Here is a 22,577-nt window from a genome sequence, read left to right as displayed (position 1 = left end):
AAATGTCGCAGGATGATTCTCAGTCAGAAGGGAATCAGGTTATGCCATCTAATTCTCCCCAAGTATCACAACCTTTAACGCCCGCACAAGCAACGCCAAGTACTTCTAGTGCGTCTAATTCTTTCACCCTGCAAGATATGGCCGCAGTTATGAATACTACCCTCACAGAGGTTTTATCTAAGCTGACTGGGTTGCAGGGGAAGTGCAGTAGGTCTGGTGTGAGAACAAATGCTGAGCCCTCTGACGCTTTATTAGCCATATCCGATGTACCCTCACAATGTTCTGAGTTGGGGGTGAGGGATTTGCTGTCTGAGGGAGAGATTTCTGATTCAGGAAAGATGTTCCCTCAGACAGACTCAGATATGACGGCTTTTAAATTTAAACTAGAACACCTCCGCTTATTGCTCAGGGAGGTTTTAGCGACTCTGGATGATGTGACTGTATTGTAGTTCCAGAGAAATTGTGTAAAATGGACAGATTTCTAGAGGTCCCTGCTTACACTGATGTTTTTCCGGTCCCTAAGAGGATTTCGGACATTGTTACTAAGGAGTGGGATAGACCAGGTATTCCGTTCGCTCCCCCTCCTACTTTTAAGAAAATGTTTCCCATATCAGACACCATGCGGGACTCGTGGCAGACGGTCCCTAAGGTGGAGGGAGCTATTTCTACCCTTGCTAAGCGTACAATTATACCTATTGAGGACAGTTGTGCTTTCAAAGATCCTATGGATAAAAAATTAGAGGGTCTCCTAAAGAAAATATTTGTTCATCAGGATTTTCTTCTCCAACCTATAGCGTGCATTGTTCCCGTAACTACTGCAGCTGCTTTTTGGTTCGAGGCTCTGGAGGAGGCTCTTCAGGTTGAGACCCCATTAGGTGATATTCTGGATAGAATTAGGGCGCTCAAGCTAGCTAATTCTTTCATTACAGATGCCGCTTTTCAACTGGCTAAATTAGCGGCAAAGAATTCAGGTTTTGCCATTTTAGCGCGTAGAGCGTTATGGCTTAAGTCCTGGTCTGCTGATGTGTCATTAAAATCTAAGCTTTTAGCCATCCCTTTCAAGGGTAATACCCTATTCGGGCCTGAACTGAAAGAGATAATTTCAGACATCACTGGAGGGAAAGGCCATGCCCTTCCTCAGGATAAGACGAATAAGATGAGGACCAAACAAAATAATTTTCGTTCCTTTCGAAACTTCAAAGGTGGTCCCTCTACCTCTTCCCCTGCTTCAAAGCAAGAGGGGAATTTTGCTCAATCCAAGTCAGTCTGGAGACCTAACCAGACTTGGAACAAAGGTAAACAGGCCAAGAAGCCCGCTGCTGCCACCAAGACAGCATGAAGGGGTAACCCCCGATCCGGGACCAGATCTAGTAGGGGGCACACTTTCTTTCTTTGCTCAGGCTTGGGCAAGAGACGTTCAGGACTCCTGGGCTTTAGAAATCGTAACCCAGGGGGGTATCTTCTAGATTTCAAAGATTCTCCTCCAAGGGGGAGATTCCATCTTTCTCAATTGTCTGTAAACCAGACAAAAAGAGAGGCGTTCTTACGCTGTGTAGAAGACCTATATACCATGGGAGTGATCTGCCCAGTTCCGAAAACAGAACAGGGGCAGGGGTTCTACTCCAATCTGTATGTGGTTCCCAAAAAAGAGGGAACCTTCAGACCAATTTGAGGAATTTGTTTAGGATCTTGAGATCTAAGTGTCCCATTCTTCAAAATGGAAACCATTCGGACTATTTTACCAATGATCCAGGAGGGTCAATATATGACCACCGTGGACTTAAAGGATGCGTATCTACACATCCCTATCCACAAAGATCATCACCAGTTCGTCAGGTTCGCCTTTCTGGACAAGCATTACCAGTTTGTGGCTCTTCCCTTCGGGTTGGCCACAGCTCCCAGAATTTTCACAAAGGTGCTAGGGTCCCTTCTGGCGGTTCTAAGGCCGCGGGGCATAGCAGTGGCGCCTTATCTGGATGATATCTTAATTCAGGGGTCGACTTGCCAACTCGCCAAATCTCACATGGACATCGTGTTGGCTTTTCTAAGATCTCACGGGGGGAAGGTGAACGTAAAAAAGAGTTCACTTATCCCTCTCGCATGAGTTCCATTCCTGGGAACTCTGATAGATTCGGTGGACATGAAATTTTTTCTGACAGAGGTCAGGAAATCAAAGATTTTAACCACCTGCCGAGCTCTTCATTCTATTCCTCGGCCGTCAGTGGCTCAGTGTTTGGAGATAAATTGACTAATGGTAGCGGCAATGGACATAGTTCCGTTTGCTCGCTTGCATCTCAGACCACTGCAACTATGTATGCTCAAACAGTGGAATGGGGATTATGCAGATTTATCGCCTCTTCTTTGGTGGTTGTCACAGTATCGTCTGTCCCAGGGAATGTGTTTCCGCAGGCCAGCATGGGTCATAGTGACGACGGACGCCAGCCTATTGGGCTGGGGTGCAGTCTGGAATTCCCTGAAAGCACAGGGTTTGTGGACTCAGGAGGAGGCTCTCCTCCCGATAAATATTCGAGAACTGAGAGCGATATTCAACGCGCTTCAGGCGTGGCCTCAGCTGGCTTCGGCCAGATTTATAAGATTCCAGTTGGACAATATCACGACTGTAGCATATATCAATCATCAAGGGGGAACAAAGAGTTCTCTAGCGATGATAGAGGTTACGAAAATAATTCGATGGGCAGAGACTCACTCTTGCCATCTATCAGCAATCTATATCCCAGGAGTGGAGAACTGGGAAGCGGATTTTCTAAGTCGTCAGACTTTTCATCCGGGGGAGTGGGAACTCCATCCGGAGGTGTTTGCACAATTGATTCATTAATGGGGCACACCAGAATTGTATCTGATGGTGTCTCGTCAGAACGCCAAACTTCCTTGTTACGGGTCAAGGGATCCTTAGGCAGTACTGATAGATGCTCTAGCAGTACCCTGGTCGTTCAACCTGGCTTATGTGTTTCCACCATTTCCTCTCCTTCCTCATTTGATTGCCAGAATCAAACAGGAGAGAGCTTCGGTGATTTTGATAGCACCTGCGTGGCCATGCAGGACTTTTTATGCAGACCTGTTGGATATGTCATCTCTTCCACCATGGACTCTGCCACTGAGACAGGACCTTCTGATTCAGGGTCCTTCCAGCATCCAAATATAGTTTCTCTGCGGCTGACTGCTTGGAGATTGAATGCTTGATTTTGTCCAAGCGGGGTTTCTCTGAGTCGGTCATAGATACCTTGATTCAGGCTCGAAAGCCTATCACTAGGAAAATTTATCATAAGATATGGCGTAAATATCTTTGTTGGTGCGAATCCAAAGGCTACTCATGGAGTAAGATCAGGATTCCTAGGATTTTGTCCTTTCTCCAAGAAGGATTGGAGAAGGGGCTATCAGCTAGTTCCTTAAATGGACAGATATCTCCTTTATCAATTCTACTGCACAAGCATCTGGCAGATGTTCTAGATGTTCAGTCGTTCTGTCAGGCTTTAGTTAGAATCAAGCCTGTGTTTAAACCTGTTGCTCCGCCATGGAGTCTGAATTTAGTTCTTAAATTTCTTCAAGGGGTTCCGTTTGAACCTATGCATTCCATAGATATTAAGCTTCTATCTTGGAAAGTTCTGTTTTTAGTTGCTATCTCTTCGGCTCGAAGAGTTTCTGAACTATCTGCATTGCAATGCGACTCGCCTTATCTTGTTTTCCATGCTGATAAGGTGGTTTTGCGTACCAAACCTGGATTCCTTCCTAAGGTTGTTACTAATAGGAATATCAATCAGGAAATTGTTGTTCCTTCTCTGTGTCCTAATCCTTCCCTAAGAAGGAGCGTCTGTTGCACAACTTTGACGTGGTTCATGCTTTGAAGTTTTACTTGCAAGCAACCAAAGATTTCACTCTACCAGAGCGGTGGCTTCCACATGGGCTTTTAAAAATGATGCTTCTGTTGAACAGATTTGTAAGGCTGCGACTTTGTCTTCGCTTCATACCTTTTACAAATTTGATACTTTTGCTTCTTCTGAGGCTATTTTTGGGAGAAAACTTCTTCAAGCAGTGTCCTGTAGCTTTTTTATTGTATCCCACAAGTAAAGGATGAATCCGTGGACTCGTCGTACCTTATAGAAGAAAAGTAAATTTATGCTTGCCTGATAAATTTATTTCTTCTATGGTACGATGAGTCCACGGCCCGCCCTGTCATTTTAAGACAGATTATAGTTTCTCCTTTTTCTTCCTGTACCTTTGGTCGAATGACTGGGGGATGGAGCTAAGGGAGGAGCTGTATAGACAGCTCTGATGTGGTGCTCTTTGCCACTTCCTGTTAGCAGGAGGATAATATCCCACAAGTAAAGGATGAATCCGTGGACTCGTCATACCATAGAAGAAATTAATTTATCAGGTAAGCATAAATTTACCTTTCTTCATCAGGGTTTGCAGTGGCAAACAGTTGCTAGTATTGCGACAGTTGCTGGTGCATCCTCTTATTGGTGTCACTCATTGTCTGATCTAATTTCAGAGGAAACTACTATAGAAGAGATCCAAGATAGGATCAAGGCCCTAAAGCTGGCTAATACTTTTATCTGTGATGCCAGTATGTAAGTTTTCAGGTTGGGTGCCAATATTTCTAGTTTTGCTACGCAGAGCCCTTTGATAAAAGTCTTGGTCTGCATATGTAACTTCCAAATCCAAGCTTCTGTCTCTACCTTTTAAGGGTAAGACTTTATTTGGTCCTGGTCTGGCAGAGATAATTTCCATGGTTACTGGTGGAAAATGAGTTTTTTTACCACATGATAAGAAGAATAGACCCAAAGGTCGTCAGACTTCTAATTTTTGTTCTTTTCGTAACTTCAGTGGACAGAAATCTTCCTCGTCTTCTAAATCTGAGCAAGCCAAGAATCCTTGGAGAGCTAGCCAGTCCTGGAATAAGGGTAAGCAATCTAGAAAGCCTTCCGCTGACGCTAAGTCAGCATGTCTAGACCTCAAGTCTCTCAACAAGTTTCTCAAGGTTTCGTCCTTCAAAATGGAGACTATTCTTTCTATTCTCCCTCTAGATCAGGAGGGTCAATTTTTGACCGCCATAGACTTAAAGGATTCGTATCTTCATGTGCCTATCCACAGGGAACATTTCAAGTTCCTGAGGTTCGCTTTTTTGGATCAACATTTCCAATTTGTTGCCCTTCCTTTCGGACTTGCCACGGCTCTCTAGATCTCTAGGAATTTTGGTCACTCCTTACCTGGACGATATCTTGCTTCAGGCGCCATCTTTTCAGTTAGCAAGATCCCTTACAGATTCTCTTTTAGCCATTCTCTGCTCTCATGGGTGGAAGGTGAATCTAGGGAAAAGTTCCTTGGTGCCAGGTTGTGTTTTCTGGGGACAATTCAAGCTTATGGAGGCCTGTCCCTCTCTTCAGTCCTCTGTTCGTCCATCAGTGGCAGTGTGCATGGAAGTAATTGGTGGCATCCATGGACATTATTCCGTTTCTCAAAGTTCTGCAGCAGGCTCAATTTGAGCCTTTGCATTCTATTGATATTAAGTTATTGTCCTGGAAGGTTTTGTTTCTGCTGGCAATTTCCTCTGCCGTACAGTTTTGGAGCTTTCGGCTCTACAGTGTGATTCTCCTTATCTTATTTTTCATGCAGATAAGGTGGTCCTCCGTACTAAATTAGGATTCCTACCTAAAGTGGTTTCGGAACACAATATTATGGAGCGGTTGTTGCACAATCTGGATGTTATGCGTGCTTTGAAGTAATATTTGCAGGCTACGAAAGATTTTTGTCAATCTTCTGCTCTTTTTGCTGTCTTTTCTGGTAAATGGAGGGGTCAGAAGGCCACTTCTTCTACTCCTTCTTCTTGAGAAGTGTTATTCGATTGGCTTATGAGATAGCTGGACAGCAGCCGCCAGAGAAAATTACAGCTCACTCCACTAGGGCTGTTGCTTCCTCTTGTGCCTTTAAAAATGATGCTTCTATGTAACCAATTTGCAAGGCGGCCACTTGGTCATCATTGCATACTTTTTCCAAATTTAATATTTTTGTTTCTACTGTGGCTTCCTTTGGGAGGAAAGTTCTTCAAGCGGTGGTGCCTTCTGTTTAGGCTCGCCTGTCTTGTGTATCCCTCCCTTCTATTCTGTGGACTCTAGCTTTGGTATTGGTTCCCACTAGTAATTGTATAGATTTGTGGACTCTCCATGCCATTGGAAAGAAAATATAATTTATGCTTACCTGATGAATTATTTTCTTTCCTGGCATGGATAGTCCACGACCCGTTCTTATTTTAGGAGGGCTTTTTGTCATTTTCTAAAAACCTTGGGGATCTCTATACCCTTTGTGTATTCTTCTCTTTCCATGATTCCTCGGCTGAATGACTGGGGATTTGGTAAGGGGGAGGATACTTGAAGCAACGCTTTGGTTTTCTTTGCCTCCACCTGGTGGCCAGGAGTTGAATTCCCACTAGTAATTGAATGAATTTGTGGACTCTCCATGCCAGTAAAGAAAATAATTTATCGTGTAAGTATAAATTAATTTTTTTCCCTTCCTTCTTATTATCCAACTACTGCTTTACTATGGTTTATGAGAGTGAGGAAATCATTTTCTTCATGAATGGAAAGAGTCCACAGCTGCATTCATTACTTTTTGGGAATTCAGAACCTGGCCACTAGGAGGAAGCAAAGACACCCCAGCCAAAGGCTTAAATACCCCTCCCACTTCCCTCATCCCCCAATCATTCTTTGCCTTTTGTCTCAGGAGGTTGGCAGAGAAGTGTCAGACGTTTTCGATAGTCTCTTATGGAGGGTAGTACTCTACAGCATGGGACTGGAGTTTTAAGTAGTCCTGTCAGCCTTTCAGTGAAAGCATGGGTGAAAGTTAGAGTCCGGAGATGCAGGGAGAGTCTTTCTGCGAAACCATCCTGACTCATTTTATCAGCTCCACAAGCAATCGGCGTTGACGAGTTTTGCTGCCTCCTTTCTTCTCTCAAGTCCATGGCAGAGGCAATGCTACTATCTGTCAAACTTGAAGGGCCGTGTTCCTGTTCCATGGCGTAGATTCCGGTAATATCGTTTCATTTTATTTTCGTCAGAATTGTATTGTATTACAAATGTTGTCCCGAGAGGCTACCACCTTGTGGGACTAACTATACATCAGGGTCTCAGTGAGAGGCTCCTTTTGTATCTTGGAATCAAGGGTTAATACCTCCTGAGGGGAGTTTTTGAACAGAGGGGTTTTTAATCATGTTTGTTATGTGATTCGACCTGCTTATGCATAGCGTACTTAGGCATATGGCTTGTTGAACATAATGGCCTTTTGAAGTGACGTTGCCTTTACGGTAGGGCGTGCTTTTTCTTGACTGTACGGTTCACCTTGTGACCGGGTGTGGTCGTTTTTTACTCCATTTCCGCATTCCTGACCATGTGGCGATGGAGTCATTCTGATCTGCTGGTGTCTGGCTCTTAGGAGGTGGTGAGTGCCCCAGCCATTGGGGGTGTCAGGTGATGTTTACGTTTTTGGTCCAATTTTTGTATCAATATCCTAGCTATGGAGGAGTTTGATATTGTGGAGACGGATGTCTTGTTTTCAGTTTCTACTCCTTGCACAGAATGCGTATTGCCCTGGATGATACTAGCCTATCAGTTATGTTCTGAATGCCGTATTAGAGTGCTCAATTCCTCAAGATCTAGGAATCAAGGGGCCGCTGAGACTTCTCAGTCTGCTTCTTCGAATAGCTTTCAGAATTAGACATAAGGGGATGAAGTAATCTTCTTATAGTCTTGTTATCGTGTACTCCTTCCAGTTTGAGCTTGGTAGAACAGAGTCCCTGTTGGGTTGTTCCTGCGGGTGCGTCTGTTCTCTGAGGCGATAAACCTGCGGGAGCTCAACCTGTTCTTTGTGCATATTAATTCTCTACGCAGAGAACTACTGCTGATTTGAGAGTAAACTGGAGTGCGCACATGTCTGGATCACTATATGGTAGCAGTGCTGGAAACAATGGTTTTCTTCATAAATGGAAAGTGTCTACAGCTGCATTTATTACTTTTGGGAATTCAGAACCTGGCCACCAGGAGGAGGCAAAGACACCCCAGCCAAAGGTTTAAACACCCATCCCACTTACCTCATCCCCCAGTCATTCTTTGACTTTCGTCCTAGGAGGTTGGCAGAGAAGTGTCAGAAGTTTGATTAGTCTCTTATGGAGGGTAGTACTCTTCAGCATGGGACTGGAGTTTTAAGTAGTCCTGTCAGCCTTTCAGTGAAAGCATGGATGAAAGTTAGAGTCCGGAGATGCAGGGAGAGTCTTACTGCGAAACCATCCCAACTCATATAAACAGCTCCACAAGCAATCGGCGTTGACGAGTTTCGCTGCCTGCTTTCTTCTCTCAAGTCCATGGCAGAATCGTTGCTACGATCTGTCACACTTGAAAGGCCGTATTCCTGTTCCACGGCGTAGATTCCGGTAAGATTGTTTCATTTTACTTTCTTCATGAAATGTACTGTATTACAGATGTTTTCCCGAGGGGTTACCACCTTGTGGGACTAATTTATAAATCAGGGTCTCAGTGAGTCTCCTTTTTCATCTTGGAACCAAGGGTTAATATCTCCTGAGGGGGGTTATTGAACAGGGTTTTTTTTTAAATCATGTTTGTTATATGATTCAACCTGCTTATGTGTAGTGTTATTTCAGCTCATGGCTTGTGGAACATAACAGCTTTTGGAAAGTGATGCGTTCTTACAGTGGGGCGTGCTTTTTTTTGGACTATACTGTTCACCTGGTGACCGGGCATGATCACATTTATGGGCTCCATTTCCGCATTCCTGACAGTGTGTCAATGGAGAAATTCTGATCTGCTGGTGTCTGGTTCATAGGAGGTGCTAAGTGCCCCAGCCATTGTGGGTATCAGGTGCCGTTTAGATTTAGTCCACTCTTTTGTACTCAATATCCTAGTTATGGAGGAGTCTGATATTGTGGAGTCGGACGGCTGTTTCGGAATCTACTCCATGCGCAGAATGCTTATTGCCCCAGATAATACAAGCCTATCAGTTATGTTCTAAATGCCGTATTAGCGTGCTCAATGCCTCGGGATCGGGCCATCTGCCTCTGGGGCTTCTTGCCTTTTAGGGGCTTTTTGGACTTGTCCTTTTGGACTTGTTCCTTTTGGACTTCTCTTCTTTCGGGTCGAGACTTCCGGACTTGTCCGGTATCCTTAGGGGTTTAGACGCCTTCTGGGAGGGCCTATGGCCTTTTCCAGTTTTAGGGAGTTAGTTTTTTGGGACGATATGCTGTGTTGTCTCCTTCTCCAAGCTTTGGTTAGGGGGTTTTCTACCAGGGTTGGGATGCTTTGCATTCTTTTTCCTTAGGTGGGTTCCTCTGGTTACGTAATTTGAGGTGTTTATGGAGACGTTTAGGGGCACACAGGCGTGGCCTCGTGGTTTGCTTTAGACTTGTTCTACTCCCTCTTAGGACGACTTGGTCCTCGTTGTTTTCCCTTGGTCTTGGTGTTCTGAACACATTTTGGGCTCTAGAGTCTCGTAACCACTCTGTAGTGCTCTAGCTTTTTTTGGAGTGCTGGACCCCGGCAAATTTTTGAGTGACTCTTGTTTTCCGTTTTTCCTGAGTAGTCCGGTCATTCCCCTGTGACGTCTTTTTTTCAGACAGGGTATTTGTGTTTCTAGGTGTGTGGTTGGTTCCACACATTTCTGGGCTCGGGCCTATAGTTTTTGTCTTGAATCTTTCCGGATGTCCGGAATCTTATGATCCTGTGGTTGGTTCAGTGCGTTCCAGTTTTTCCAGGGAACATTGGCTATGACTTATGGTCTAGTTAGTTGAGCTGCTTGCGGCTTGGCCAGGATCTGTGCGTTTTTGGATACGCTCCTTTTGGTCTGTCCTGTCTTTTGAATGATTGGTGCTCTCCTTCATTGGGAGTTCTGTGTTTCGTGGTGTCTGGATGATTTTCATTCAGCTTTTGTTTTTATCAGGCTACGGCTTCCTGTTTGGAGCTTGTGCGCTGTTGTTCTCTGTGCTCTCCCCCTTGGGGGGGGGGGTGGTAGTTTGTTCTTCTTTAGGAGGTATTTGAGGTAATGGGTATTTTACCCTATAGTAGGTTGTTCTGTTCCATCTGTGGAGATTGCAGTCTCCGTGTTGAGACTGTCATTGGTATCGTGCTAGATCTTATGGTGATCTACTGCATTTCTCTGCTCATCTCTGTGAGGTTCTCTTTGGAGTTCCTAATTGAGGGACCTTTTTGGGTTGGCACCCGAATTCTATTGGGATGGCTAGGTACGTCCCATTCTGTCCTTTTTCTGGGCAGTAGATTGGGGGTCCCTTTTGTTGCCCTGTTTGTCAGATCTGCCTGTCGCTGGGCTGGTCGGGTGTTGGGAGCAGAATCTGGGATCTGAGGTTAGTCCTCAGATTTTGAGGTTTTGGTGCTTCTCCATGTTCAAGTTACGCGAGTAGCTTGGTGACTTTTGGATAGCCTGTGATGTGTCCACTGCTCAATGGATGTTTTGCAGTTTGAAGGTGGGGTTGGTGCTCTGATCTGGTATAATGGTTAGAGCAACAGCTTAGGTCTTTTGACAACTCAGGTTTGATTAATGAATTCAGCTGTGGACTCTTTCCATTTATGAAGAAAAACATAAATTATGCTTACCTGATAGTTTTCTTTTCTTCAGATGGAAAGAGTCCATAGCTCCCCACCCGTATTTTTTGGTGGGGCGTCTGATTTTTTTCTACTGTTCCTTGTTCCTCGCCAGAATGACTGGGGGATGAGGGGAGTGGGAGTGGTATTTAAAGGGACATTAAACCCAAAATTTTTCTTTCATGAGTCAGACAGAGAATACAATTTTAAACAACATCCCAATTTACTTCTGTTATCTAATTTGCTTCATTCTTTAGATATCTTTTGTTAAAGAAATTGCAATGCACATTGGTGAGCCAATCACATCAGGCAAATACATGCAGCCGCCAATCAGAAGCTACTGAGCATATCTAGATATGCTTTTCAGGAAAGAATATCAAGAGAATGAAGCAAATTAGATTATATAAGTAAATTAGAAAGTTGTTTAAAATGGTATTCTCTGTCTGAATCATGAAATAAAAAAATTGGGTTTAATGTCCCTTTAAGCCTGTGGCTGGGGTGTCTTTGCCTCCTCCTGGTGGCCAGGTTCTTATTTCCCAAAAGTAATGAATGCAGCTGTGGACTCTTTCCATCTGAAGAAAAGAAAATGATCAGGTAAGCATAATTTATGTTTTTAACAGTAGCAGTTTGCTGCCATGGAAAGGAGCTAACTTTTCACAAATAAGACCAAGAGAAAAACTAAATGTGATAAAGTAAATTGGAAAACGTTTTACAATTGTACACTCTAAATCCTAAAAGTTCATTGTTCCTTTATAATGAAATAACTGATTTCATGCACATACATAGTTGTATCAGTAGAGCAGTGTATTGTTTGTAAATCACCAATTTTCCTGAAACCTTTTTCTGATTCAAAGCCATTCCAATCATTTAGAAAATATATTTTTCATGGGTCCACTGCAAATAAACTTGAGAAAAGCCTGTTTCTTGTAGATGTTTTGTGTGTTCAGTTCAAGTATAAGAAAACATATTAATGCGCATTCGGTTATTTCGGGCTGATTCGAATGCTGAAGAATGGAAGCCATGAGCCGCATTCGGCAATTGTATCCATATTTATTCTTGTGAAAGTGCAACACGCTAAGATCTAAATTTGCACAGATCTTAGTGTTGCACTTTCACAAGAATAAATCCAGCTCTGAAAATTGCTTAATTCGACTTGCAGCCGCCATCTTCTGCATTCGAAACGGCCTGAAATACATGAATGCACGTCTATTATATAACATACATAGGGTCTGCAGAGAAAGGGGAGCAAAAAACAAAAATAAACCTCTTTGTGTAATAAAGTTTTCACAAGTTTAATAGTAAGTTAAAATTGCACTCACAAGCGAATTCCTTATCAAGCATATAGACTTAAATCGCAAGGTCCTTGAACTCAAAGAAGTTCTATCTCTCTCGTTCATGCCACTTGGCATTTGACGTCACTGCCCGGGAGCTTTGTTATGCGAGAGTCACTCGTGTTCTAGACAAACACCAAACTGAGTTCCACAGCTTAAAGGGACACTGAACCCAAATTTTTTTCTTTCGTGTTTCAGATAGAGCATGCAATTGTAAGCAACTTTCTAATTTACTCCTATTATCAATTTTTCTTCGTTCTCTTGCTATCTTTATTTGAAAAAGAAGGCATCTACACATTTTTGGGGTTCAGAACTCTGGACAGCACTTTTTTATTGGTGGATGAATTTATCCACCATTCAGCAAGGACAACCCAGGTTGTTCACCAAAATGGTCCGGCATCTAAACTTACATTCTTGCATTTTAAATAAAGATACCAAGAGAATGAAGAAAATTTGATAATAGGAGTAAATTAGAAAGTTGATTAAAATGTCATGCTCTATCTGAATAACAAAAGAAACAATTTGGGTTCAGTGTCCCTTTAACCAAACTTTGAGGTCAAGGACCTAATTAACTGTATAGCTAAATATCAAATTTTATTAAAGGGGCAGTATACTATAAAATTGTTTTTCCCTTAATGTGTTTCCAATTACTTTTTTTACCAGCTGCAGAGTATAAAATGTATAAGATTTGCTTTTTTTAAGATTTATTTGTGTATATGAATTAGCCGATTTCTCCAACATTGGTGTGTCCGGTCCACGGCGTCATCCTTACTTGTGGGAAATATCTCTTCCCCAACAGGAAATGGCAAAGAGTCCCAGCAAAGCTGGCCATATAGTCCCTCCTAGGCTCCGCCCACTCCAGTCATTCTCTTTGCCGTTGCACAGGCAACATCTCCACGGAGATGGTTAAGAGTATGTGGTGTTTAGTTGTAGTTTTTTTATTCTACTATCAAGAGTTTGTTATTTTAAAATAGTGCTGGTATGTACTATTTACTCTGAAACAGAAAAAGATGAAGATTTCTGTTTGTGAGAGGAATATGATTTTAGCAGACAGTAACTAAAATCGATTGCTGTTTCCACATAGGACTGTTGAGATGAAGTAACTTCAGTTGGGGGAAACAGTTAGCAGACTTTTCTGCTTAAGGTATGACTAGCCATATTTCTAACAAGACTGTGTAATGCTGGAAGGCTGTCATTTCCCCTCATGGGGACCGGTAAGCCATTTTCTTAGTCTCAAACAGAATAAAGGGCTTAATATGGGCTATAAAACTGGTAGACACTTTTATGGGCTAAATCGATTGCTTTATTTGGACATTTTATACATGTTTATGCTGATAATTCACACTTATAAACTTGGGGAACGCTTTTTAACGTCAGGCACTATGTTAGACACCTTTTCCAGTCAGGAAGGGCCTTCCCAGTTGTAGGCTGAGCCTCATTTTCGCGCCATTACTGCGCAGTTGTTTTTGAGAGCAAGACATGCAGATGCATGTGTGAGGACCTGAAAGTAGTTGGAAAAGTTCCTAGAAGGCGTCATTTGGTATCGTATTCCCCTCTGGGCTTGGTAAAGTCACAGCAAAGGCTGTAGCTGGGACTGTATAGGGGTTAAATCTGTAACCGGCTCCGGTTTCGTTATTTTAAGGGTTAAAGCTCTGAAAATTGGTGTGCAATACTTTTAATGCTTTAAGACACTGTGGTGAAATTTTGGTAAATTTTGAACAATTCCTTCATATTTTTTCACATATTCAGTAATAAAGTGTGCTCTGTTTAAAATTTAAAGAGACAGTAACGGTTTTGTTTTAAAACGATTTTTGTGCTTTATTGACAAGTTTAAGCCTGTTTAACATGTCTGTGCCTTCAGATAAGCTATGTTCTATATGTATGAAAGCCAATGTGTCTCCCCCTTCAAAATTGTGTGATAATTGTGCCATAGCGTCCAAACAAAGTAAGGACCGTACTGCCACAGATAATGAAATTGCCCAAGATGATTCCTCAGATGAAGGGAGTAGACATGGTTCTACATCATCTCCTTCTGTGTCTACGCCAGTTTTGCCCACGCAGGAGGCCCCTAGTACTTCTAGCGCGCCAATGCTTATTACCATGCAACAATTGACGGCTGTAATGGATAACTCCATAGCAAATATTTTATCCAAAATGCCTGCATATCAGAGAAAGCGCGATTGCTCTGTTTTAAACACTGAAGAGCAGGAGGGCGCTGATGATAATTGTTCTGTCATACCCTCACACCAATCTGAAGTGGCCATGAGGGAGGTTTTGTCAGATGGGGAAATTTCAGATTCAGGAAAAATTTCTCAACAGGCTGAACCTGATGTTGTGACATTTAAATTTAAATTAGAACATCTCCGCGCACTGCTTAAGGAGGTGTTATCTACTCTGGATGATTGTGACAACTTGGTCATTCCAGAAAAATTATGCAAGATGGACAAGTTCCTAGAGGTTCCGGTGCACCCCGACGCTTTTCCTATACCCAAGCGGGTGGCGGATATAGTGAATAAGGAGTGGGAGAAGCCCGGCATACCTTTTGTTCCCCCCTCCTATATTTAAGAAATTATTTCCTATGGTCGACCCCAGAAAGGACTTATGGCAGACAGTCCCTAAGGTCGAGGGGGCAGTTTTTACTCTAAACAAGCGTACTACTATTCCTATCGAGGATAGTTGTGCTTTCAAAGATCCTATGGATAAAAAATTGGAAGGTTTGCTTAAAAAGATTTTTGTACAGCAAGGTTACCTTCTACAACCCATTTCGTGCATTGTTCCTGTCACTACAGCAGCGTGGTTCTGGTTCGAGGAACTAGAAAAGTCGCTCAGTAGAGAGACTCCATATGAGGAGGTTATGGACAGAGTTCACGCACTTAAGTTGGCTAACTCTTTTATTTTAGATGCCGCTTTGCAATTAGCTAGATTAGCGGCGAAAAATTCAGGGTTTGCAATTGTGGCGCGCAGAGCGCTTTGGCTAAAGTCTTGGTCAGCGGATGTATCATCCAAGATAAAATTGCTTAACATCCCCTTCAAGGGTAAAACTCTCTTTGGACCAGAATTCAAAGAGATTATCTCAGACATCACTGGGGGAAAGGGTCACGCCCTCCCACAAGATAGGCCTTTCAAGGCCAAGAATAAGTCTAATTTTCGTTCCTTTCGTAATTTCAGGAACGGACCGGCCTCTAATTCTGCATCCTCTAAGCAAGAGGGTAATGCCTCACAGTCCAAACCAGCCTGGAAACCGATGCAAGGCTGGAACAAGGGTAAGCAGACCAAGAAGCCTGCTACCGCTAACAAAACAGCATGAAGGAGTAGCCCCCGATCCGGGACCGGATCTAGTGGGGGGCAGACTCTCTCTCTTTGCTCAGGCTTGGGCAAGAGATGTTCAGGATCCCTGGACGCTAGAAATAGTTTCTCAGGGTTATCTTCTGGAATTCAAGGAACTACCCCCAAGGGGAAGGTTCTACATGTCTCACTTATCCTCAAACCAAATAAAGAAACAGGCGTTCTTACATTGTGTAGAAGACCTGTTAAAGATGGAAGTGATACACCCAGTTCCAATGACTGAACAAGGAATGGGATTTTACTCAAATCTGTTCGTAGTTCCCAAAAAAGAGGGAACCTTCAGACCAATTCTGGATTTAAAGATCCTAAACAAATTTCTCAGGGTACCATCGTTCAAAATGGAAACCATTCGAACGATTCTACCCACTATCCAGGAAGGTCAATTTATGACTACCGTGGATCTAAAGTATGCGTACCTACATATTCCTATCCACAAAGAACATCATCAGTTCCTAAGGTTCGCCTTTCTGGACAAACATTACCAGTTTGTGGCCCTCCCATTCGGATTAGCCACTGCTCCAAGGATTTTCACAAAGAACTCGGGTCCCTTCTAGCGGTTCTAAGACCGAGGGGCATTGCAGTAGTACCATACTTGGACGACATTCTAATACAAGGTTCGTCCCTTTCAAAAGCAAAGGCTCATACAGACATCGTTCTGGCCTTTCTCAGATCTCACGGATGGAAGGTGAACATAGAAAAAAGTTCTCTGTCTCCGTCCACAAGAGTTCCCTTCTTGGGAACAATAATAGATTCCTTAGAAATGAGGATCTTTCTGACAGATGTCAGAAAGTCAAAACTTCTAAGCGCTTGTCAAGTTCTTCATTCTGTTCAACGTCCTTCCATAGCTCAGTGCATGGAAATAGTAGGGTTGATGATTGCAGCAATGGACATAGTTCCTTTTGCGCGAATTCATCTCAGACCATTACAACTGTGCATGCTGAAACAGTGGAATGGGGACTATACAGACTTGTCTCCAGTGATTCAAGTAGATCAGAAGACCAGAGATTCACTCCGTTGGTGGATATCCCTGGACCACCTATCCCAGGGAATGAGCTTCCGCAGACCAGAGTGGGTCATTGTCACGACCGACGCCAGTCTAGTGGGCTGGGGTGCGGTCTGGGAATCCCTGAAAGCTCAGGGACTATGGTCTAGGGAAGAGTCTCTTCTCCAGATAAACATTCTGGAACTAAGAGCGATATTCAATGCTCTCAGGGCTTGGCCTCAGCTTGCAAAGGCCAGATTCATAAGATTCCAATCAGACAACATGACGACTGTTGCGTATATCAATCATCAGGGGGGAACAAGGAGTTCCCTGGCGATGAAAGAAGTAACCAAAATAATACAATGGGCGGAGAATCACTCCTGCCATCTATCTGCGATCCACATCCCAGGTGTGGAAAACTGGGAAGCGGATTATCTGAGTCGTCAGACATTCCATCCGGGGGAGTGGGAACTCCACCCGAAGATTTTTGCCCAGTTGACTCAATTATGGGGCATTCCAGACATGGATCTGATGGCGTCTCGTCAGAACTTCAAGGTTCCTTGCTACGGGTCCAGATCCAGGGATCCCAAGGCGACTCTAGTGGATGCACTAGTAGCGCCTTGGACCTTCAACCTAGCTTATGTGTTTCCACCGTTTCCTCTCATTCCCAGGCTGGTAGCCAGGATCAAACAGGAGAGGGCCTCAGTGATCTTGATAGCTCCTGCGTGGCCACGCAGGACTTGGTATGCAGACCTGGTGAATATGTCATCGGTTCCACCATGGAAGCTACCTTTGAGACAGGACCTTCTTGTTCAGGGTCCATTCGAACATCCAAATCTGGTCTCCCTCCAGCTGACGGCTTGGAGATTGAACGCTTGATTCTATCAAAGCGTGGGTTTTCAGATTCGGTGATTGATACTCTGGTTCAGGCCAGAAAACCGGTAACTAGAAAGATTTACCATAAAATATGGAAAAGATATATCTGCTGGTGTGAATCCAAGGGATTCCCTTGGAATAAGATAAAAATTCCTAAGATTCTTTCCTTTCTGCAAGAAGGTTTGGATAAAGGATTATCTGCGAATTCTCTAAAGGGACAGATTTCTGCTTTATCTGTCTTACTACACAAACGACTAGCAGCTATGCCAGATGTTCAAGCATTTGTTCAGGCTCTGGTTAGGATCAAGCCTGTTTACAGACCTTTGACTCCTCCCTGGAGTTTAAATCTAGTTCTTTCAGTTCTTCAAGGGGTTCCGTTTGAACCTCTACATTCCATAGATATTAAGTTGTTATCTTGGAAAGTTTTGTTTTTGGTTGCTATTTCTTCTGCTAGAAGAGTTTCAGCGTTATCTGCTCTGCAGCGTTCTCCGCCCTATAGCGTTCTCCGCCCTATCTGGTGTTCCATGCAGATAAGGTGGTTTTGCGTACTAAGCCTGGTTTTCTTCCAAAGGTTGTTTCTAACAAAAATATTAACCAGGAGATAGTTGTACCTTCTTTGTGTCCGAATCCAGTTTCAAAGAAGGAACGTTTGTTACACAATTTGGACGTAGTCCGTGCTCTAAAATTCTATTTAGAAGCTACAAAAGATTTCAGATAAACATCTTCCCTGTTTGTCGTCTATTCTGGTAAAAGGAGAGGTCAAAAAGCGACTTCTACCTCTCTTTCCTTTTGGCTTAAAAGCATCATCCGATTGGCTTACGAGACTGCCGGACGGCAGCCTCCTGAAAGAATCACAGCTCACTCCACTAGGGCTGTGGCTTCCACATGGGCCTTCAAGAACGAGGCTTCTGTTGATCAGATATGTAAGGCAGCGACTTTTGCCACATTTTACAAATTTGATACTTTTGCTTCTTCGGAGGCTATTTTTGGGAGAAAGGTTTTGCAAGCCGTGGTGCCTTCCGTTTAGGTAACCTGATTTGCTCCCTCCCTTCATCCGTGTCCTAAAGCTTTGGTATTGTTTCCCACAAGTAAGGATGACGCCGTGGACCGGACACACCAATGTTGGAGAAAACAGAATTTATGCTTACCTGATAAATTACTTTCTCCAACGGTGTGTCCGGTCCACGGCCCGCCCTGGTTTTTAATCAGGTCTGATGAATTATTTTCTCTAACTACAGTCACCACGGTACCATATGGTTTCTCCTATATTTTTTCTCCTGTCCGTCGGTCGAATGACTGGGGTGGGCGGAGCCTAGGAGGGACTATATGGCCAGCTTTGCTGGGACTCTTTGCCATTTCCTGTTGGGGAAGAGATATTTCCCACAAGTAAGGATGACGCTGTGGACCGGACACACCGTTGGAGAAAGTAATTTATCAGGTAAGCATAAATTCTGTTTTTGTGTTTTGAAGCCACAACCTAATAAAATGGGTTGAGCTTGTAGGTAAAATCAGATCTCGTTACTTTATCACATTGTGTACATATACCTGCTTCTTTATCTTATAGCTGTCCATAAACCAATCACCAATACTTGGAGAGAACAATGGAAAATTAACATTTTATTACCGTATCTCTTCTATAACCCACTGGGAGTGTAATTTCTTCAACACAGCTTGGCCTTGAGGCCAAAAACTTTCAGGATGGGTGGGCATACCACAGGCTAAATCAACTATTAAAGGGACAGTTTACTCAAAATTTTTCTCCCCTTTAATTTATTCCCAATGCTCCACTTTACCTGCTGGAATGTATTAAATTGTTTACAATTATTTTGCCAAACAAAAGGAAAAATATTGGATACAAGTACTTGCTTAAAGGGACTCTGAACCCAATTTTTTTCTTTCATGATTCAGATAGAGCATGACATTTTAATCAACTTTCTAATTTACTCCTCTTAATATTTCTTCATTCTCTTGCTATCTTTATTTTAAAAGCAGGAATGTAAATCTTAGCAGCCAGCCCATTTTACGTTCAGCACCATGGATATCGCTTGCTTATTGGAGGCTTGTATTTACCCACCAATAAGCAAGCATAACCCAGGTTCTAAACCAAAAATGGGCCGGCCCCTATGTATCACATTCCTGCTTTTTAAATAAAGATAGCAAGAGAACGAAGACAATTTGATAATAGAAGTAAATTAAAACGTTGCTTAAAATTGCATGCTCTATCTGAACCATAAAATAAAAATTTGGGTTTAGTGTCCCTTTAGTGGAAATTCTCAGCCTAAACCCAGTAATTACATTGACATTATCTTGCTGTTAAATATAATATAAAGACTTGGAAGAGGGCTTATGTACAAATAATTTTATGCACGCTGTTTCCGGCTGGATGGTAACCTTGTCATCATTAGAGTTGAAAATCTAGCTGGGGCTTGAGTCCATACTGAGAGTAGTAGAGGTCAGCTTCTATCATGAAACTGTGCACAATACAGATAATATAATCATTTAAAATTAATCTCACGCTACAATACAAACTTTGAAAGCTGGTGCACAGCCAGCCATGTTTTATAGAATACCTTAAACATTGTTGCTCAGACACACAATATATTCTTATTCTTCCACATACTGTACATACCATTAGTCTTCTACAATAGCAATTCTAGAAAACGTAGATAAGTACCCTGATGCTTATTTGTTCTGCTGTTTTAATAGTTTGGTAGCTATCCCATTATATCATAAAACACTACATTACTTTCAGTTGATGTTTATAAGCCTTACCTAAAATGACTAAATTTGACCATTTCCATCAGGAAATTCCATTGAAACTGTTGTTTTGAAAGCAATTAATGCCGTTTCTGTTTTTATTCTATGTGTTGTGTTCTAGGACATGTGAAATTGTGCAGTTTCTCTTGTGGAAATCAACATATCTGGGCATGTGATACCAGTGGTATTGTTTACTTCCGAGTAGGAACTCAACCTCTAAACCCAAGTATGATGTTGCCAGCCTGGATCATGATAGAGCCCCCTATACAGGTAAGACAGAAGCATCTGATGTGTTACTGATTTCTGATTCATAAATGATACACAATGAGCTAAGACATATGTTTGATGGAATTCAGCTCCGTTTTGTCATATCTATGGTAAATAATATGCATGTGGCGCTTACATGGTTGCTGATTGGTAATATACCCTGTGCTTCAGCTTGTTTTTCAATCAAGCTAGTGTGATCATACTTACAAATCAGCAGCTATGTAATGGTATCTGATCGGCACCTTGAGGACTTGTGATGATATTCTTTGCCTGTGTAGTGGGACCATAAAGTGATATGGAAATCAATTCTTAGGAGGAAAACATTTTCTCAATGTAGTATTTGATCTTTAAGAGATAACAAGAGATTAACTCATTTGTCAGTTATTTCATGGATACATTTATCTATAAAAGCTAATCAAGTTCACACTTTTTAGAAAATATTGGCAGACTTGATGTACATATGGTTCTTAAATGCCATCAAAATCTATGTTTAAAACTATTACTATTAGATGGACATTGTTTGAAACTTGTGTCTGTGTCCAAACTTGCTTTTGCGTGGTAAAAATAAATAAATATAAAATACTTGCACAAAAATCATCCTATGTAGATTTTCTTCTTAAACGGGGAGAGTCCACCGCTGCATTCATTACTTTTGGGAAATACAGAACCTGGCCACCAGGAGGAGGCAAAGACACCCCAGCCAAAGGCTTAAATACCTCCCCCACTTCCCTCATATCCCAGTCATTCTTTGCCTTTTGTCACAGGAGTTTGGCAGAGAAGTGTCGGAAGATTCGGTTTAGTCTCTTATGGAGAGTAGTACTCTTCGGTATGGGACTGGAGTTTTAAGTAGTCCTGTCAGCCTCTCAGTGAGATCATGGATGAAAGTTAGAGTCCGGAGATGCAGGGAGAGTCTTTCTGCGAAACCATCCCGACTCATATTAACAGCTCCATAGGCAATCAGCGTTGACGAGTTTCGCTATCTGCTTTCTTCGCTCAAGTCCATGTCCGAAGCAACACTATCTGCCACACTTAAAGGGCTGTGTTCCTGTTCCGCAGCGTAGATTCCAGTAAGATCGTTTCATTTTACTTTCAATATGAGTATGTAATGTATATGAATAAGTCAGGGTCTCAGTGGGAATCCTTTATCTTTGGAATCATGGGTTAATATCTCCTGAGGGAGGTTATTGAACAGGGGGGACTTTAATCATGTTTATGTGTTTCTGCTAATGTGTAGTGATGCTTGGGCTCGTGGCTATTTTGGAACATACCGGCCTTTTTTTGTCAGGCTGCACAGTCTTTACGGACTGGCACGCTTTTCTTTGGCCTGCACGGTGCACCTTGTGACTGGGCGTGGTCACGTTTCTGTTCTCCATTTCCGTATTCCTGATCGTGTGGTGACGGAGAGAATCTGTTTCGCTAGTTGTCTGGGTCATAGGAGGTGGTAAGTGCCCCAGCCATTGGGGGGTGTAAGGTGCCGTTTATTTTTTATCCATAATTTCAATCACCAATTTATGGAGGATTCTGATTTTGTGGAGACGGATGTCTCCGATTCAGATTTTACTTCTTGCAAAGAATATGAAATGGCCCATGCCCATCAGTTATGTTCTGAATGCCACTTTAGAGTGTTCTTTTCTCCCGAATCGGGGAATTTAGAGTCCACCGAGCCATCCACCCCTGAGGATTCCATATCCCACGGAGGGCACGCCCTAGATCCTTCTTTTGCTACGCAAACAGCTGTCCCAAATGCCGTTACCCCCTTCTCCGGAAGGCAGTTTGTTTTCTCCAGAAGTTGCGGCACGGTTTTGCACGGCCATATCTATATGGCGTTGGCGCATTTATATCTTCCTGGAAGATGCTGTCCGTGTTCTGCTAACCAGGGCTCGTCAGGCGTGGGTTCTTCTGGATCAGATCAGCCCTCTGGGGAAGCGGTTTTCTCTGAGGCTTCAGGGGTCCATCCCTCGGGCCGTGGTCATCAGTTGCCCCGGCGGAGGTAAGTCTTGCCTTTCGTTATAGATTCTGAGGCATGTTTTGGCAGTGCTGGAGGATTCCAGTCCTAATGGGTCGATGGATCCTTGGTCTTCGGTTCCAGAAGGCAAGCTGGGTTAGACGCATGGGGATGAAGTCAATCTCCTTGTCTCTATTTTTTCTTCTTTTTCTTATTCCAGTTCTGAGCTTTGGAAGAATTGGGCCTCTGACTGGCTGGTCCTGTTAGTTTGTCCATTCTTTTTGGGCATTCACCTGCGGGTGCTGCCTTCATTTACTTTGATCCGGTTAGGATGTATTTTATTTCATTTTGAGAAGCTTATGTCTGTTATAGTTTTTCCTTTTGGAGAAAATAAATTCTGGAATTTGAAACTAGCGATTTTGTGGTCGCTTTAGCACTTCCGCGGATGTTTGATA

At 42.9% G+C, this 22,577-nt stretch overlaps 1 protein-coding gene across 1 annotated transcript in view; it reads left to right on the top strand.

The window, feature by feature from the left end:
* Nucleotides 1-22,577, top strand: part of TECPR2 (tectonin beta-propeller repeat containing 2) — a 608,030-nt gene that overhangs the window by 454,101 nt on the left and 131,352 nt on the right. Inside the window, exon 17 of the mRNA XM_053707105.1 lies at nt 20,032-20,180. Within this exon, the coding sequence (XP_053563080.1) occupies nt 20,032-20,180 (149 nt within the window). The remainder of the gene's footprint in view (nt 1-20,031; nt 20,181-22,577) is intronic.

This window comes from Bombina bombina, chromosome 1 (genome assembly GCF_027579735.1).
Source record: "Bombina bombina isolate aBomBom1 chromosome 1, aBomBom1.pri, whole genome shotgun sequence".
Taxonomy (NCBI): domain Eukaryota; kingdom Metazoa; phylum Chordata; class Amphibia; order Anura; family Bombinatoridae; genus Bombina; species Bombina bombina.
The sequence above is the reverse complement of the archived record's forward strand: the minus strand, read 5'-3'. Positions and strand labels throughout refer to the sequence as shown.